This window comes from Psammomys obesus, unplaced genomic scaffold, assembly GCF_907164565.1.
Source record: "Psammomys obesus unplaced genomic scaffold, mPsaObe1.curated_primary_1811, whole genome shotgun sequence".
In the NCBI taxonomy this organism is placed as follows: domain Eukaryota; kingdom Metazoa; phylum Chordata; class Mammalia; order Rodentia; family Muridae; genus Psammomys; species Psammomys obesus.
This window is the reverse complement of record NW_026590859.1, coordinates 5,463,814-5,482,707: the sequence shown is the minus strand read 5'-3', so window position 1 is coordinate 5,482,707 and position 18,894 is coordinate 5,463,814. Positions and strand designations below refer to the sequence as shown.

The 18,894-nt window shown below is 44.7% G+C and overlaps 1 protein-coding gene and 1 long non-coding RNA gene across 4 annotated transcripts in view; one reads left to right on the top strand and one right to left on the bottom strand.

Annotated features, from left to right (window-relative positions):
* Positions 1-4,493, bottom strand: part of Kctd3 (potassium channel tetramerization domain containing 3) — a 36,971-nt gene extending 32,478 nt beyond the window's left edge. For 2 of the 3 annotated variants that reach the window (XM_055609211.1, XM_055609212.1), the window contains exon 1: positions 4,198-4,493. In XM_055609211.1, coding sequence (XP_055465186.1) covers positions 4,198-4,280 — 83 coding nt within the window. In that variant the 5' untranslated portion in view covers positions 4,281-4,493. Of the gene's footprint in view, positions 1-4,081; positions 4,087-4,197 lie in introns of those variants that run through there. The other variant, XM_055609213.1, reaches the window with a different exon arrangement.
* Positions 4,494-12,471: 7,978 nt separating this feature from the next.
* On the top strand, positions 12,472-14,842 carry LOC129678463 (uncharacterized). Its single transcript, XR_008720391.1, has 3 exons — positions 12,472-12,567; positions 13,584-13,770; positions 14,264-14,842. It is a non-coding gene; the product is annotated as an uncharacterized LOC129678463 (long non-coding RNA).
* Positions 14,843-18,894: the final 4,052 nt, after the last annotated feature.

Below are 18,894 nucleotides of genomic sequence, written 5' to 3'. Positions count from 1 at the left end.
AGTAGAGAAAGCACAAGCTCCCTTGTGAGAAACGTCTGCTAAGGCCTGCTTATCTCACAGCATGCTTCCTAATCAGAGGGAAAAAATTAACTTGGCTTCCTCCATTCAAATTTATAATCTGTAAGGAAAACTGACCTAGTAAGGGAGAGACAGAAATAATTGTTGTTTTAAAGTTGCATTTATTATGTGCATGGGTGTTTTGCCTACACGTATGTATGTGTACCATGTGCGTGTCTGGTGCCCACAGAGGGAAGGTCATCAGATTCCCCTAGGACTGAAGTTTCAGACAGTTGTGAAACCACCATGTGGGTGTTAGGATTCAAAAAAACTGTCCTCCTGCAAGAGCAGCAAATGCTCTCACCCACTGAACCAGCCCCAACTAATTCATTTCTTATATCTAACTATATATGTTTATATATGTGAACACACATATATATGAGATCGTATAGAGACGTAGGGATGCTAACTCACAACTAGTTTCACAGGTTATAAATAACCTAACTGTTGTCAAGCAAGTGCTATGCTCATCAAACTGACTTAGACAGGACCTAAAACTAGGCTGGGTGGTACACGCCTGTAATTCCACTACTCCAGAGGCTAAAGCAGGAGAGTGAACTCCATGCCAGCCTGGGATACACAGCAAATTCAAAGCTTGTGAGCTTTGTCTCAAATACATCCATGTATACATGCATATATGAAGATATAAACAAATAGGAGGGAGTTCAACAAACAGGTACTCAAGAAAACATAGCAATTTTCCCTAAAGGCATTTCTTAGCAAACTCTTCAGTAGAACATTAAGTTATTACTAGTCACAGGAAACTTAACTTGATTTAAAAAAAAAAAAAAGTCAATGGTAAATGGAGGCATCCACAGAAAGACTTCATTTTCAGAAGGCATTAGATAACTTTAAGTAATGATGGGAGAGTAGTTAATCTTGACTGTCTAGGATCACCATGGAAACAACACTTTGGAGTGTCTGTGAATGAGTCCCTACATTAAATAAGCAGGAAGATCTATCAACCTTTGCTTTCTGCTGCTGTAATAAAACACTGACCAAAACCAACCTGGGAAGAAAGGGTTTATTTGGCTTATAGATCTCAGTCTACCACTGAAGAAGGCCAAGGCAGGAACTGGAGACAGGAACCTAGAGACAGGAACTGAAACAGAGACCATGGAGTAGTGCTGCTTACCAGCTCCCTTTTCTTTGGCTTCCTCAGCCACTTTTCTGATACAGGCCAGGCCTGCCTGCCTAGCGTGGTCCCACCCACAGCATGCTGGGCCTTCCTGTATCAGTTAGATGAAGGAAACCTTCCCCGTGGCTTGCTCAGCTCGCTATTCTGTGCAACCCAGGACCACATGCCCAAGAGTCACCACACGGTGGGCGGAGCCTTCCCTCATTAGTTGTTAATCAGGGAAATGTCCGCAAGGTTTACCTACAGACCAATCTTAAGGAGGTATTTCCTCAACAGAAGTTCTCTAGCCCTCACATAGGTCAAACTGACAAAAAAACAATAGAAAATAGAACCAACCAGCAACATTCGGTTGGCTGGGGTTCAGGATCTCACGGCGGGAATCTGTAGGCGGGAACTGAAGCAGCGACTTTGCAGCAATGCTGCTTACTGGGTCTGGACTAAAAGACTGGATAAAAAGCAAAGGAGCATTCATCACTCTGCTTCTGCACTGCAATGGACCCAAATAAAACATCTCTTCAAGTTTTTTTGTCAGTGTGTGTCACAGCAACAAAACAAACATGGACAGTTAGTAACTTCTGACACTCCAGGTCCCCCCTTTCAGGAAGCCGTAACGTACACAGGCCTGCTTAAAATCAATGTCCCAGTAGGTATGCTGGTACACGACTGTAGTCTCAGCACTCAATAGTGGAGATGGTCACAGGTAGTATGAGGGTCACCTGCACTATATAGTGAACCAGTATCAAGCCCTCACCACAAATCTGAAACTTCTGGGCAAAGAGATTAGAAAACTTCTATATATGATTAGCATAATTCTTTTTTACATATACAGAAAAGCCTTTTCTGTTTTGTTTTTATCTCCTATCTGAAGTGCCAAGGATGGATAGATGGGTGGATGATAAACACATAAAAAGATAACTTAAAAAATTAGCATATCCGTTCATACTCCACTCTAGTGGCTTGCTACAATCTGAAAATATGAAGCAACCCAAGTCAAATTATTTGCTATGAAATATTACTATGATAATGCTACTAACCCTCACATTTCACGTTTATTTCAAGTTCTTCTGTAAGTCCATGAGAATGGCACTATCATAACTGTTTCAGGAAACTGACTAATACAAAGTAACTTGCCCAAGGGTGCAACTTAGAGGGAAGGCCTGCTGTGTGCAGAAAGAAAGCAGTTTGTTTCCAAAAGTGTCCACCAATGGGCCCCTATCAAGTCAGCTCCCTCCTTAAGACATCCACTGTCTTTATTATTATTTCGTGCTCTGTTACTGACGCAGGCGCCATGGAATGCACGCCACCGTCTGCTCGTGGATTCAGTTTTCTCCTTCCTCAGTTCCCAGGCTTGTTTTGTTAAGTGCTTTTTCATCCTGGCCATCTGCTGGCCACATCCATCTCCATTATACAAAAAATAACAATGTAAGGACTGAAGAGATGGCTTGGTAGTTAGGAACGTGCCACTCTTGAAGAGGACCAGAGTTCAATTCCCTACACTCATGTCAGGTGGTTCACAACAAAACTCACAACACCTGCAACTCCAGCTCTAAGGGAGCCTTTGGCCTCCACCTGCACCTGCAAACACACACGTAATTGAGACAAAACAAAGCGACCTTTTAAAAAAATAACAATGTAACTTAGTTTGTCTCCTAACACTATATTCTTTAGAATGCCTGAAAAGAAGTATGTCAGCCACCCACAGATGTTAGAAACCATGTCAAGAGTTACACCATTACGATCCTTCTCTGTACTAAAACTGCACATTTTTTGTGTAGTATTTCACTTTCCCATACCGAGGTACTTACAACATTTTCATGTAATTTTATGTGGGTGGAGAAGCCACACTTTTTACATTAGGAGATGAGGTCATTTGCACATGATCTGGTATGTACAGAATGTAGTAGAGGTTATTTGTATATGACCTGGTATGTATACAAAGCAGTAGAGGTGAAACTTCTCCAACTGTTAAAACTTTGCTTTGGGAGTGAGGGAGAGATGATAGAGCGTGAAGACCATTCCAAGTTCTCTAGCCCCAGAGAGCCACTGCACTGTGTTTTCTGTTGATTTATGGTTTTTAAATAATCAAAAGTGTTAACATGCCTAAAGTCTCAGACATTAAAAACATCTTCCTGGGACGGCAACGCAGCCTGTGTCCCAGAGCACCCTACTCCCTGCCTTAACCCCAAGCTTCCCACAGCTAGTGCTGGTACTCTTCTGAGAAGAGTGATGTGTAAAGTCACGGCAAATGCAAAAACGGGTGCAGGTTTTTGTGTGTTGTGCCAACAGAATGGGGGCAGAAAGCCTAAGAGAAGATAAAGGAGAGAGTTCAGCCGGTTTCCTCCTTGCCAACACCTACGATATTCACAAGCCTGTTTCTAGACACACTCCTCTACAAGTGAACACCCTTCGTGTCCATGCAGCAAGAGACGCTGGAAATAAACGGCGATGCTGATCTACCCTGCTCCCTGTACCCATGTTTGCATTACAGTCCTGACTGAAGCAGGCTTTCAAAGATGCACCTTGCAGAATCTAAATCCACAGCTACGTGAACCTACAGAAAGGGAGGCCCGCTCCCAGGCAACAGCTCAAGCCCTAGACCAGGCTTTACCATAGACTACAACCTGCTGGAATGCTGGCAGCTCAGTGTCAGCACGCTTGCCTAGCAGGCGGAGGCCCTGAGTCACTCGCTCAGACAAGCCCAACAGGCCAACTCTGCTCCTGTGGCCTGACACCCCAGGTAGCCGGAGAAGTAAAGACAGAGTCTAAGGCTACGCTTTCGACCTGGGACCACGCTCTGAGGAATGCGCAGGGCTGCCTGGACCATGCAAACGCGCCCCTGCCCGCCGCGGGTACCCCGCCTGGCCGTGCAGATGCCACCCTGCCTACCGGGTGCCCGGCTGGAGGTGCAGACGCTGCCCGCTGCAGCCTGCGCTCCGCCTGCGCTTGCACGCGCCGCCCCCGCAGGTGCGCCGCCCCACTTCCCCGCGCGGCCGCGGGCTCACCTGGTCCCCCCCACGTTCAGCTGCACGATCTCCCCGCTGCTGGCCGCCGCCGCGGCGAAGCTGCCGCAGTGCCCGCCCGCCATGTCTGGAGCCGGGGCCGGGGCCGCGGCCGGGCGCGGCGGCCCGGCGGCCGCGGCACTCCCGGAGCGCCGAGCCTCCCGCAGCGACCCGCCTCGCAGCCGCCTCCCCCGCTGCGTGCTCGCGGCCTCCGCCTCTCGTAACTGCAGGCCGCCGGCGGGGCCCGGCCTCCCCTCAGGGCCCACCGGCCTCCATGGCGGCCGCACAACCGTCGGGTGGACGGGTCGCCGCGTGGGACAAAAAGCCGCAGCGGCGCCGGTTCTCGGCTGTGGATGGGAGTGGGCGGGGCTGGCGAAGGGGAGGAGCTCCTGGCGAGAGGAGGATCTGAGCGAAGGATCTGCTGCAAAGATAGATTTGAGATTTTTTTCCCCTTCTGTTCATCAGCACACGTCTTTTGGGGAAGAAAGAAAACGTCGCAGTTGTTCAGGCTGCTGTCTGAATGCACGTGTGCACACTCAATGAAAAGTTAATGAACCGCACAGCGCATTACCTGCAAACTCCCTAACTTCCACGCCACCCCTTGCTCAGGGAGGCAGAAAGCATTGCGGGTGCGCAATGTCCAGCAGCGTGTTTCTAGAATGCAGATACAGTTTCATTTTGTTTATTGATTGCGTTTTGCTCTCGGCAGTATGCACTGGAGCCCCAAACCTTAGTGATCTCATTCGTGTGTGTGTGTGTGTGTGTGTGTGTGTGTCTCCTGCGGCCTTGTGCTTGCTAGGCGCCACTGACCTTAATGCCCAAACCCTAAACCACACTTTTAAAGTCTACTGTGGCAATGTGTGACGTAGGCCAGCTAACAAAGACAGCACACTATATCTCAAAGGTATTTCACTCATCAGCTGAACCTAAGCACTATGTCCAATAGTTTTACCATGAAAATTAAAACCGATGTACTATAGGAGGATAAAAACATTTTACTCTCATTAAGTATTGCTTAATTTTGCTGCCAAATATGCCATCGAAATGATACCTTTTCTCCAGATTTGACTTAGAAAATGGACAGCTGTACCAGATGTGGTACCCTGTAATCCCAGCATTTGGGGGTTGGGAGATTGAGGAACAAGAATCAGGAAGGCAATCAAGGCCTCCTCAACTACATAGAGCTTGAGGCCACCCTGGATACAGAGACCCTGTCTTAGAAAAGGGGAAGGTGGGAGAGGTAAGAAAGGAGGAAGGAAAGGAGGGAGGAAGGGGAGGAAAGGGGGAGGGAGAGGATATTTACCCTAGCTAATAGTGGTAAGATTGAAATAACAGCTAGCCTATGTTCAGTGTGAACTTACATATGTCTATATGTATGTATATATACTCACCTAGTGTATATATAGATATATATGTATATATAGATATATATGTATATACATCTATATATACTGTATTAGTATAGGTACTGGGAATTGAACTTCATACATATAGAACACTCTACCACGAAGCCCTATTATCTCTTCAAAAAATAGAAGACTAAGGTTTAAAATCACCCGGAAACCTGTTCAAAACTACACAGCTGGCAAGGGAAGGAAGGGACTTGTTCTGATCATATTTCACCATTTTCATGTATGAAATTCACAAAGGATAAAGTTTTGAATCCTGAGATTCTGAAGGGGGCATTGTTCTAGACAGCGCCCAAGGATGGATGCAGAAGGGCAGGATAAGCTTCTAGGTTACCCACGGTAGACGGCTCGTAAGAAAAAAGCTGCCTGTCTAATGGTAACTATTGTTGTGATGCAACAGCATAACCAAAAGCAACTTGGGGAAGAAAGGGTTTATATTTGTTGCACTTCTACAGCACAGTTCCTCTGAAGGAAGTAGGGAGGAACTTGGAGGCAGGAGCTAGTGCCAAGGCCACAGAGGAGTGCTGCTTCCTGGCTGTCTCACCCTGCTTTTTCATAGAACTCAGGATCACCAGCCCAGAGGTTGTATCACCCACAATGGGCAGCTCCCAACCCCGTCAATCACTAATTAAGAACATGTCCTGTAGGCCTACGTACACCTGATTTTATACAAACATTTTCTCCATTGAGAGTCCCTCTTCTCAGATGACTCCCGCTAGTGTCAAGTTGCCATAAAAAAATAGAACCCCACTGTTAACTGAAAGAGAAATGTGGGAAGGAGTGTCCACATGGAGAGATAGCTTTCATTATTCAGACCAAGAAATAGACAGGAAGGAGCAGATAAGGGCATTAACGTACTGTGTATCAATCTCCTACTGGCAATAAATAACAGTCTTTCACTACTGTTGAATGAAGCAGCTAGTTAAGAATGAAATGTTCCCACAGGCCCCTGCATTTGAGCAGTGCCACCAACCCCCAGGTAGTGTTGCAGACTTGTAAAGTCTTGGACCTGTAAAACATGGAGATTCACTAAAAGAAGAGGATGACTGGGGACAGGCCTTGAGATCTCACAACCTAGCCCCATTATCTACCTTCTCTCTGCTTCCTGTTCGTCCAGGTTGTGAGGAGTCCCACTCCACATGTGGGCACCATGGAGGGCCTGCCACCATGCTCTCCGTGATGGACTGCATCCCTTCAAACTGGAAGACAAAGCAGCCCTTTCCTTCGCTTAGTAGCTTCTTGTCACAAACTGGTCACGGTAATAAGAAAAGTACATGCTACGCATACTGAGCTTTCACTACACACCAACACATTACTATACAGACATGCTTTGAAAACTGTTGCTCCAAACCACATCGTTAAACAAACAAACAAACAAAACAAAACAAAAAAACCACAGAAACATGAGAAGACTTCAAAAGAATTTTTCAAGTGTTCAGAATGTAACATTATGCCCCATGAGCTAGTTTTTCCCTATGCAAGTGCCAACTACTGAATCACCTTTGTCTTAGTTACTTTTCTATTGTTGTGAAGAGACTCCGTGACCAAGACAACTTATAAAATGAAGCATTTAACAGGGCTATTGCTTACAGTTTCAGAGGGTCTCTCCATGGCCATCATAGCTAGAAGCAGGCAGGCATATCCCTGGAGCAGTGGCTGTGAGTTTATGTCCTGATCTGCAAGTTGGAGACAGAGAGAGAAAGAATAGGCCTGGTGTGGACTTTCTAAACATCAAAGCCCACCCCCAGCTACCGAGCCCTCTAACAGGCCAAACCCCCCAATCCTTCCCAAACAGTGCCACGATCTAGGGACCAAGTATTCAAGCCTCTGGGGCCTTCTCACTCAAATCACCATCTTCTCCGTAGCTGATAAGATTTCCTGATTATCATACAAGAATTCAGTGTGTTACTACATTCTTGAATGAATGTAATGAAAAATTTTGCAATAAATTTTGTTATTTACGAGATAAAACATTTCTCCTTAATAGCTGTATTCAAAACTTGTGTTGTGCTGTGTACTTAATCAAAAGAAAAAGGCTTAAAGCTGCCACGGTCATAGATGTGTGTATAACTGCGTAAATGTGAAATGTTGAGAAAGGACTTCTCAAGTCTATGATTTAGATAGGAAATAATCAGACTTAGGTTTGAAGTTGTGCTCATTTTATTGTAAAAAAAAGTCTGAGTTTATACAAACAAGTAAATAAAATACATATTTTTGCTAATAGGAAAATCAAAGTGTTAGCCTACTTGGACATCAAACTTCATAAATTCTTTACTTTACATGGCCAAGAACACTGTTTTAAGAGAATGGTGTAGAGGAAAATATTACTAGAAACCCTTCTTCGTACATCATATCCTACTTTTTTTTTTTTTTTGGTTGATATAATTTTCTAGGCTTCCTCCCTATTTATAATAATTAACCATAATATAACAGGTAATGCTGTTTTAAAAACATTTGATTTTATCTTAAGTGTATGAATGTGTTGCCTCTCTCCACATATGTGCTCTTGATGTGTGCAGAGCTGGGGCCTGTGGCAGCTGGAGGGGGGCATCAGGTCCCCCTGAAATTGGCCTTACAAATGGTTGTGACTCGCCATGTGGATGCTGGAGTTTAACCTGACTCTCCTGCAAGGACAGTGAGTGCTCATGAACGCCAAGTCCTCTCTCTAGCCACTACTGTTATTTTCTCTGGAGATTTCTAAAAGTCAGTGAAGAGTAGCTTTGCAGATAACTTGGAACAAAATTTCCCCACAAATATATTATGAGTGTTGGGCAGTAGTGGTCTTAATCTGCATGGTATTTTCTGCCTGCTGGAATAGAGACCTCATCGTTTAGCACTTGGTTGTGACAGATTAATGGTTGGTACACCAAATAGTTTAAATAGCATTACAGGTTTCCATCCCTTCTCAATAAAGATGACCTTTCTTCTATCAAGCATCTTCTCCAGTGGTAACTGAAAGCCACCACATGCAGGGTATTCTGAATTACTTCTGGCTTGGGGACAGAACCACATCACTCACAGTGGGAAAGGCTGGCTCGACGTCATCTCACAGATGCCGTTATGCATGAATGTGACATGCCTCTTTCGAGATCTTTTTCTGACGCCCTGTGCCTAGCTGATGGTGCTATGTGGGAAGTTCTGGCCTAACTAGCAAACATAGGTCAGTAGGTGTGGTGCTTTGAAAATTACACTGGTCCTCAGTTCTTGCTCTCTGCTTCTTGGTCAGCCGACATATAAAGAGCCTCTACCACACACTCCTGTCACTCTCTATGCAAATGTTCTGACAGGCTTTCTCCATTATTATGAACTAAGAGCCTCTTAAAGTTTGAGCACAAATAACCCTTTTTTCCCTTCAGTCATTTCTGCCAGCTATTTAGATGACAATGATGCAAAAGCTAATTAACATATTGACTCAATAAGCTACGAACGGGGTCCCACAAACGCTGCTTCTTTGGATTTGGTATTTCGACTGCATTGTGCTGCAGATGGGAACTTGAATGTCTCCCTTCTCCCCACAGAAAAAAGGCTTGGTGTCCAGCTTAGCAATATGGGCATGTGGTGTGAATTTTAAAGGGTTAGAGCCCAGTAGTAGATATTTAACTCAATGCCAGGGTATCCTCAAGGAGGATTTGTGTACCACAACCCCTTCAGACAGGAAATGGAACCTTGCAAACTCCAAACGATACTCAATCTTTCTCTTTACAAGCCAACAATCGGGTGTATTTGTTACAGCAGCAGAAAGCTGCCTAACACAAGAGGCTCACAGAGTGTAGGGAAATGTGCTTACGGGTTACCAAGGGTACCAAGGAAATGGTATGTCAGGCACAGGAAGAGGTGTGACACATCCACGCCTTCCAAGAGGCTCTGTTCGTATGCTCAACTATTGGGAAGTTCTCTGAACACAGTCCACTGTGTTTTATAAGGATTTGATTGAATAAGCACTGCTCAAGCATGCACAAACCTTGCTGACTGAGACTGAATGAAAAGGTGACAGAGAGTCTCAGATTCCTTAGTCTCTGTATAGAACACTCTTTCCTTCAGGGTGTGGAGCAGGACCCTTCTGGAGTAGGGAGAGTCTGACTTAGGCAAGCAGGTCAGGAAGGCAGGACAGATTCTGTGACCTGCTCTGGGGAAGTGAGATGCTGCTTTCTATGGCCTGCCTTCAGGGGTGAGTTATGAGCCTGGAACTGCAGAGGGAAACCAGAATGTGGAAATATAAACAAATATACTATGCAAGACTGGGCTCAAGCCAGCCTCCTAAACACTTTTCTCCTGTTAGCTCTGCCATCCTTAAACTAGGCTTTTGTTTCCTAACTGTACAAGATGGTGCCCCAGGACATGATCTGCCCTTTCAAGAACAAAGGTCTTTCCCTCCCCTAGAACCTATCATTCTTTTCTGAGGCCTGGAGGCAAGGGGGGTGGGTTCTGGCTCCTTTCTAGAGACTACCAGACAAGACGGTTCTCTGTCTTCTACTTTGCCCCATGTAGTAGCTATTTTTCTGGCTCTGAGATAAAATACCATGACCAAAACCAACTTAGGATTTATTTTGGCTTATACCAACATGGTGAAGGTAGTCTAGCAATGGCTGCCTCACGCTGGAGAGGTCCAGCATCCCACAGTTGCTTAGCCTACATGGCTGGATAGCTCATTAGGCCCCTGACACTGGTGGGCTAGAGGATTCCTGGAGAGCTGCTCATCCTCAAGTCTGTGTTGGGAACCCCAAAACTTCGGTGAAGGAATGCAGCAGCAGCAACATAGGTGAGCTCGTGAGCAGCATAAGGAAACCAGAAGGAGAACCAAGTTTCTTTCTTCACACTTTTTCCTATCTTCACCAGAAGGTAGTTTGAATGATTTGGTAAAAAAAAAAAAAAGTCCTTTACAGGGATGCCCTGTGCCATGCATTTTAGTTAGTTGATTCCAGATCCAGTCAAGCTGCCAACCAAGATGAGCCCTCATATGCATTAAACCCATTCACTAGAGGCTCATGGGAAAGGACTGTGGGCTGGTGGGAACACTTACCTTCTGCATTCCTAGGAACTGTGAATCATCCTCTTTGCCCATGCTCAACCTTTGCTTGTACTTCACCTGCTTTCTTCACAGCTGCCTTTTGAGGGTCCACCCTTTGTCTACCACAGGTAAACCTGTCCATCTTCCTGCAGAGGAGCTGTCACTCTTGCAAAGTCAGCTTTCCTGGCTTCTTGGTAGCCTTGGCTATGGTGGACCCATGATCAAAACTGTCTGGGGCAGCTGGGGAGATAGTTCACTGTAGAGAGATTTTATGAGCTGAGAATATGGCTGTTCTGGCAAGAGATCACATTCAAAGACCTTCTAGGCCTGTGTGATCTGGCTAGAATACAAACAGGCCTTTAATAAAGAAGACAGAAGCAAGCAGATCTGAGTTCAAGGCCAGCCTGGTATAGAGCATGCTTCAAGAAAAGAAAAGCCTAGGTCCAGGCATGGTGGTACATGTTTTTAATCCCAAGCAATGAAGGTTAAGTTAGTTTGTAAAAGGAAGCACCCGTGTTTGGAAGTGATGTCTAATTGAGGGCAGACAAAGTGATGAATCAGAGAAAGACTCGACAGAATAGGATACACCCAACTCTCATGAGAAGAGAGAGGAAAGGGAAGCTGCTTAAGGGAGCAGAACAAAGAATAAGGAGAGAGGAGGCAGTTTTCCTGGGAGAGTTTTACAAAAAGATGTCGACTGAGAGAACAAGCAAGACACAGGTGAAGACAGAATGAGCCAGAGAATGAGAAAGAGCCAGAAGATTAGAAAAGATTGCTGCAGTTAGTTTGAGGTCAAGCAGAGCAACTCAGAGGCTGAGAGAAAAGCTAGACTGAGTAAGTCAGCTGGGAGAGGAGTTTGAGCCAGAACAGTTGAACTGAACCAGCCAGCTTTGAGCTAAAAAAAAAACAAAACAAAAAAACAAGAAAGGGTGAGCTTATTAAGCAGTAAGTCTCAGAGCCTAAAAACATTCTGGGCCTACGTTAGGTGGTATGAAGGCTAGAAGCTCCTAGGATGAGGCCTAGGTTAGCAGACAGAGGCAAGCCTGCCAGACAGCAATTGAGGCAGGTGAATAAAAGTGACTTTTCTTTTTTCTTACAGAGGCCCATGATTAGGTTGCCAGCATCCACCTCAGTTAATTCATTGCCACCAGTAACTCTAGTGCCAAGGGATCCAAGGCCCGCTTCTGGTCTTCATGGGCACATATACCCAGATACAGACATATACACATAACTAAAAACACTAAATCCTTCAAAAAGAAAATAACTATTTATTTGCCTTTTCCTCATTAGGATGGAAGCATCATTATCTTGGGGCTTTTACCTGCTATATGTAAGTAGAACTAAAATGTGATTTAAAATTTAGTTCTCAGGGTTACAGTCTATATCTCTTGTTTTTTTGTTTTTTTTTTTTTTTCTGTTCTTTAATTTCCTTAACCATTAAGTACCACTTCAAGATATCAGTTAGGTCCACAGTAGGTGATGAGCTCCCTTAGAGCAATCTAGAGAAACACTAGGTTAGAAATAAGTTAAAGTTTTATAGGAAAAACAAGCAAGTTGTCACTAGAGAGTTTTCTGTTCAAAGAGAAAACTATGTTTCTGCCATTGATGAAATTAGTCATAGTAATGAGACAGTGAGCAGTGGTTCAGAATTCTAAAAGAACAGTCAACAAAGCCTCTCTGTTCCACTGATACACAAACAGCAACTCCCTCACAGTGTCCACACTGTTCTGCATTCTGTTGTTGAGATGTTTTCCCTTAAAGGCAGAACTGGGAAGCACACTTTCCTGCTTAAGGCCCCTTGGAGGTCATGCAAGGTCAATCTCTCTGGCCGCACCCTGCTCTCTTTCTCCCCACTGCCTCCTTCCTATGCATCGTGACTGACAGTGAAGACTGCAACTGAGTGCTTTTCTTTCTCAGCAGGGGCACAGAAAGGCAGGCCTCCTCTCTTCCATAGAGGTAAGCAAGCTGATGAAGTTGCTCCGAGAGACAAGGGTAGAAAAAGTTTAAAACTCCCTATCCTTTCATTTACTTCCCTTCTTGTGGACAAGGCAAACCATTCCCTGCCATCAGCCTGTGTGTCCTGAGGTGAAGGAATTCTGTTTGTACGGTCAGAGAACCACTGACCCCGGTGATCTGAGTCTCTTTCGGGGTCACTCACGGGAATCGGAGGGCAGAGGAATAGTGAACTGCTGAGCAAATGGAAGGACGTTCAGAAGAAATACCCAGGAAATAGGAATGTTCAAGAGTTCAGAAGCCAGAGCTAAGAGAGACACAGAAACAAGAGACTCAAAGCAGAAAGGGCGAAAGGGAAGAGATTGGAGACTCCAGTGAGAACTTTGGTTTTGAGGCAAATCCTTATTGCAGGGTTGCCTTTCTGCATTTCGGTCACCCTAGAGGCCAATTTCAAGTTCCCACTATCCTGGACTGAGCATGTCTCATCCATCAAGCACACAAGTGCAGGGCTTCTTAAACATCTTCCGTTCATGGCCTATCTTTTAGCCCAAGAAAAATTTGCAAGACTTTGTGAGTATGTGAAGTAGTACACAAGTAAAAATATTTCCCGATAAACCATAGGAGAACGAGATGAGCGAGATGGCTCAGTGGATTAAAGTGCTTGCGACGCAAGCCTTGTGACCTGAGTTTGAGTCCCAGAACCCAGTCAGCCCTATTACACGTGTACAGTAAAGCTTAAGACGTGACCACGTAGAAACTTCCTGTAAACTACATGTGACATTTTCCATAAAGATGTGTTCTATAGATTGGCTGAGAAAAACAGGCTCATCATAAAGGTGTGACGTAGGGTGAGGTGGGGTCTCGGCCACACAGATAGCACAAAGGTCAGCAGGCTACTAGCCACCTCTGCTCCAGCCTTCTGGGCGGAAAACAGGTTATACATCCCTCCCTTTGAAGAGACAGCTCTGCAGGTTCCTGGTGCTTATCTGTGAGGACAAGGACCTCTGTTTCTCCTAAAGGCAGTTATCTCAATGTGAGAATCAGTCACTGCTCTCTGGAAGACGGATGATTTGAACCACATTTGAACCCATGAGTGAAGAAAAGGAACCAGACAGAAGAGAGTGAACAGGACGGAGGGGGACCAGGCAGACAGTGGAGCAAACAGATGGCAACAAGGAGTCAGGAACATGCCTTTGCTACAGGAAGGTGATGACATCTATTGAGAAATTTGCTCTAGTTTGTTTGTTCTTGTCTTTATTAAACCATCGATCCACCCATGCTTCAAAGTGCTTAGAAGACTTGGAATAGTTCAAGGAGTGGGGGGGGAGAGAGATTCAAGCACTGTTGCCTGTTTTAAAACAAGCAAAGGAGTCCACGTTGTTGTTTTAGTATCGTTTGTTTGGGTATTAAAAAGCTTATATTTCCCTTGTCTTCTTCTATTTTCTTATTGCCACTCTCGTTCCGGACTCCTTTGCAATCTATGGATCCATTTAGCAGTCTTGGCTTCTCCCCTAAGGTCTATGACATAGCTACAGGCTATTGGCCCCTTACACAGTACCAGGTATGAGCTTTGTCTAAAGGAACAGGCCGTAGGTCCACTCGGAAAGTGGTTGGGTCTCCTCAAAGCATTTGTGCTGCTATTGGACCAGTGGAAATGTGTTACTGAAAACAGTTCCTCTTCTCTCATTGTTATACACAGGTCAGAGCATCCCTCAACCCTTGTCAGAGAAGCTGCTCACCATAGACAGCAATTAACACAGAGACTCCCAAGCGGTCACTGTGCAGAGAATCAGAGACATGGAGCGCTTAGTCCTCAAGGGGACGTGTTTATCACATAGCTCCCATCAGAGATCATGGATCCTTGAGAAAGAGGGAACAGAAATGTTGTAAGATGCAGAGGTGGCAGAGAAGAGGAAAGAAACAGTGGTTTCCAGCTCCAACAGGACAGCTGAACACACAAACTCAGTACCTGTGACAGCATGTACAAGACCTGGTCAACAAAATCCCAGCATAGAGCGGGGCAGGTGGGCCAAAATCCCACAACTGGCTCCAGAGTTATTTGATAAGATGGATCTAGCATCAGGAGAGTCAGTTTTCTTTAATTATGCGAATCCAGGTGGGTGCACCACACACATTCCTGAGACCAGCTGGAAAACATAAGCTGGCCTTGCCGGTTGTGGGGGATGGGGAAGAGAATGATTCTGGGATGGGATGGGATGGGGGAGAAGTAGACAAATACGTCATATGAAATTCTCAGAATTAAAAATCATTAAACAGAAAAAGAAATACATACAAATCCTGCATGCTGAGATCCTTGTTATGAATCATAATTACTCAGCTCTAAGCACTTTCCTGGAAGCTTGTCTCTGCTGATCCCTGAGGCGTGGCCTTCCTTCAAGCCTACTGCTAATCTTCAGTATAAATTTCTACCTAATTCTACTATTTCCATCTAAAACTACTGGTGCTCCTCACCCCTGTTTGTCCTGGTCTTCTTAGCTTCCTGCATATCCTTACTCTGATCTTTCTCTGAACCAAGGGTCCTCAGAGTATTTCCTAACTTCCCATTCACCACTCCCCGTAACAGAGCAGACAGAATCTCAATGAGTCCCAGTACCTTTTGTTTTTCATACAGTCCTCATCTCTGTGAAGTTAGCACACACCTTTTCTTTGTCTGTGGAGTCTTGAGGGGTAAACACCTCTGCCTTAGACCTTGTGCATTCCAGCAATCCTCAGCCTTCAGGGGAAACACGTGCTCCCTTATCATGTCTCCTTGTTTATTATTATTCACATACACGTTTATAAAGCACTAGGAACGTACCAGTCGTGATAGACAAAATCATGACTGAGATAAAGCTTTGAGCCTGTGAGTTTACAACTTTGTAATGGGGGCAGGCAGAAAAACTATTAGCAAGTTAAAAGAACACATTTCAATTGTATACTGTGATTAAACAAAACAAAACAAAACTGTAGGCAGCAAGTGAAGCTCTGAGTGAATGTGAATTGACAGGAGCATGGCTTGTCAAGGACAGGGGCCTCTGACCCATGGGGCAGCAAAGCCTGCCTCGGGCCTGTGAGTGTTGATGGTGTGTGTGGAGAATCTCCACAACAGCTGTCTCACCCCAGATGTTACAGCCTGAACACTACTCCCTTACAGACACCGCTCCTACCAAGGTTAACTAAGCCTGCTTCCTTCAGCTGCCTGTAATAACCCCACCTCCTTCTATAGCTGTATCAGCAACCCCGCCTCCTTCTTCAGCTGTCTATAATAACCCCACCTCCTTCTACAGCTGTATTCAATAACCCCGCCTCCCTGTTCCACTGTACATAATAAATTGGACAGGGGCAGTTTTTCCATTAGAGAGCCCAAACTCTTTGATCCCAGCTTCTTTCTGTCTGTATTTTCTTCATTCTCTTGCTGACCTTTGAGGGGATCCTAGGGCACAAGCCATGTAAAGACATGGCAAGAACCAGAACTAGAAGGTACTCTGGACAGGGCTGCATCTTTTGTCACAATTTCCTAATCATCACGTTCCTCCAAGCATCTTTCCCAGCTGCATGCAGTCTCAAGAGGCTCTAACTTTAGTATGGAGAAGGGGACTGAGTGTGGGAACACATTCATACGGCTGAGAGATTGTTACCCCTGCTTGGGTGGACTTTTTGGCGGTGCACCTGTTTTAGAATCACCCAAGCGTCTGTAAGCAAACTCTCACTCACGCGCCTGTGTGTGAGCCAAAACTAATGTCTCTGGTTCACCAAGCAGGACTTGTATAAATCGTTTCCTTGTTCTCTCATGGGTCCCTACCTTAGGTGAATAGAAGTCCTTGACAGAGAATAGGATGACCATGGCGCAGGGCCAGGGAATGGGTGGTATTTTGAGAGACCGGCACGGTCACATGCACAAGAAAACATTATTAGAAGACGATGCACTGGAAATGGCCCAGGATTGGGTAGTAGAGCAAAAGTGGAGGGTGAGCAACCCAAATACCACTAGCAAAGAGAGGCGAAGAGTGACGCTCAATGTCGACAAAGGGAGAGCGGGGGTACAGCACTGAGAAAGTGAGCCAAAAGGACACGCAGCCCCGTGAGCTCTCCAAGTAGTGTGACAGTACAGTGAACAGCTGAAATACAAATGACCCCGAAGGAAGACAGACGTCAGACACCGTCCCGTGGAAAGGAGAGAGGGAAAGCACTCAGGACTAGAACCAGGGCAGCAGATGGGGAGCGCACACCTGCTGTAAGACAGTGTCAGAGTTTGATTGTTCATGCTGGTGGCTCTGTCTTCAGGGGTCTGTGACATTGTTACAGCGCAGACAAGCGTGGGCAAGAACAGAGCCATTCCCAGAGTTTAGTGTCAGCTGAGGTAAGACATGTCTAATGTTTAACAAGCACACAGTTTACTTTTCCCAGGAGAAATCGCTTCTTTGGGAATCAGGCCAAATATGAGAATAAATTTCTGGAAGCCTGATAACTGAGGGCAAAAAGAAATTATAACTTTTAGTGAATAGGAAACTATAAAACAGACCTTTTTTTTTTTTTTTTTTTTTTTAAGAAAACATGATCATGTCTAAGTGAATTTCTCAACTTGACCACTAGATGGAAACATTCTTCCAAAAATTGTTTTATATCCACCTTCAACATTTTAAATGTAAATTTTAATTACCGTAGAGGGACAGGTTTTTATGACATTTTTCTTCATCTTCCACATCTCCACCTGTGTCATTTGCACCCTCCCCATCCCAGGATCCCCCTTTCACCTTATTGTGCACGCTCCTTTATCCCCCTCACCCTTTCCAGATTTGATGCTAGGACCCACGCATAAGAAAGAATAGTAGTTTTTGTCTTTCTGAGCCTGGATTACTTCATGAATATACTTTCAAGCCACAGTGGAACGAAACTAGCCAGGCTTACCCCCAACACTCAAATACACAAATACTTAGACCAACGCACTTTTAAGTGAACAGGGAGTGAGTCACTGAAGCAATTAAGGAGGCCATTTAAATATTCCTAGAATCAAGTGACAATGAGAACACTGCCTACCAGAACCTTTGGAACACAGCCAAAGCAGTCTGAAAGGAAAGTTTATAGTTACAACTGCTTGATCTAAAATATCAAAGAGCTCAAAGAAGTAAATAAATCAACAGTCTCAAATAATGACCTCAAAGCATCAGAAAAACAAGACCAAACCCAAACCCAGTAGACAGCAGGAGGTGATCAAAAAACCAGGAGAGAAATAAATGAAATTGAAAGAAAAAGTAGATTTCATAGAACTAACCAAACAAAAAGTTGGAGTTTTGAAAAAAAATTTTAAAAGATCGCCAACTCCCTAACAGAGAGAAAGAGAGAAATATATGTATTAAATCTATAAATAGATAATAGATAAATAGGTAGATGATAGATAGATAGATAGATAGATAGATAGATAGATAGATAGATAGACAGACAGACAGACAGGTGGTGTGGTGGTTTGAATAAGAATGGCCCCACCCTGCCCCTCACCAGTGGGTAAGCTGGGCTTGTCCCTCACCAGCTGCAGCACTCAGGACAGCAAGCCCTCGCCTAGTCTGGTCAGCACAGTAGAGCTGGTAGAGGGAGTGCAGGTGAGCTGGCCCAAGGTCAAGAGTGCAGGAAGGCTGGCCCCACCACTCATCTGCCATGATGACAATGGACTAAACCTCTGAAACTGTAAGCCAGCCCCAATTTAATGTCTTCTTTTATAAGCGTTGCCATGGTCATGGTGTCTCTTCACAGCAGCATAAGACTGAGACACACACATGCATCCACACACACACATACACATACATACATAAAAAGGAGAAAACCCAAATTAATAAAATGAGAGATGAATGGGAGTTGTTAAGTTGACTCCAGGAAATCCAGAATATCATTTGGTAATACTTTGAAAACATAACCAACATGTTGAGAAAAAATCTAGAAGAAATAAATTATTAAATGCTTACGACTACCAAATTTAAAATTTTAAGACACCACCAACTTAAAAAGACCTAGGAAAAACCACAGAACTAAACAGCAGTTAAATTTTTCTCAACAAACTAAGGCCTAGGCATGGTTATTCACTGCTGAGTTCTACCAGACTAGGAAGATTTAAATGCCAACATTTTGTAAACTGTTCCACAAAGGAGAAAGGCATGAAACACTACCAAACTCCTTACAGAGTCAGGATTGCCCTGAGTTAAAAATCAGATACACACACACACACACACACACACACACACACACACACACACACACCACCCCACAAACTGTAGCAATTTCTTTAGCAAATACAGAAAATTCTCAAATAAACACACAAAAATTCTCACCAAAATACTT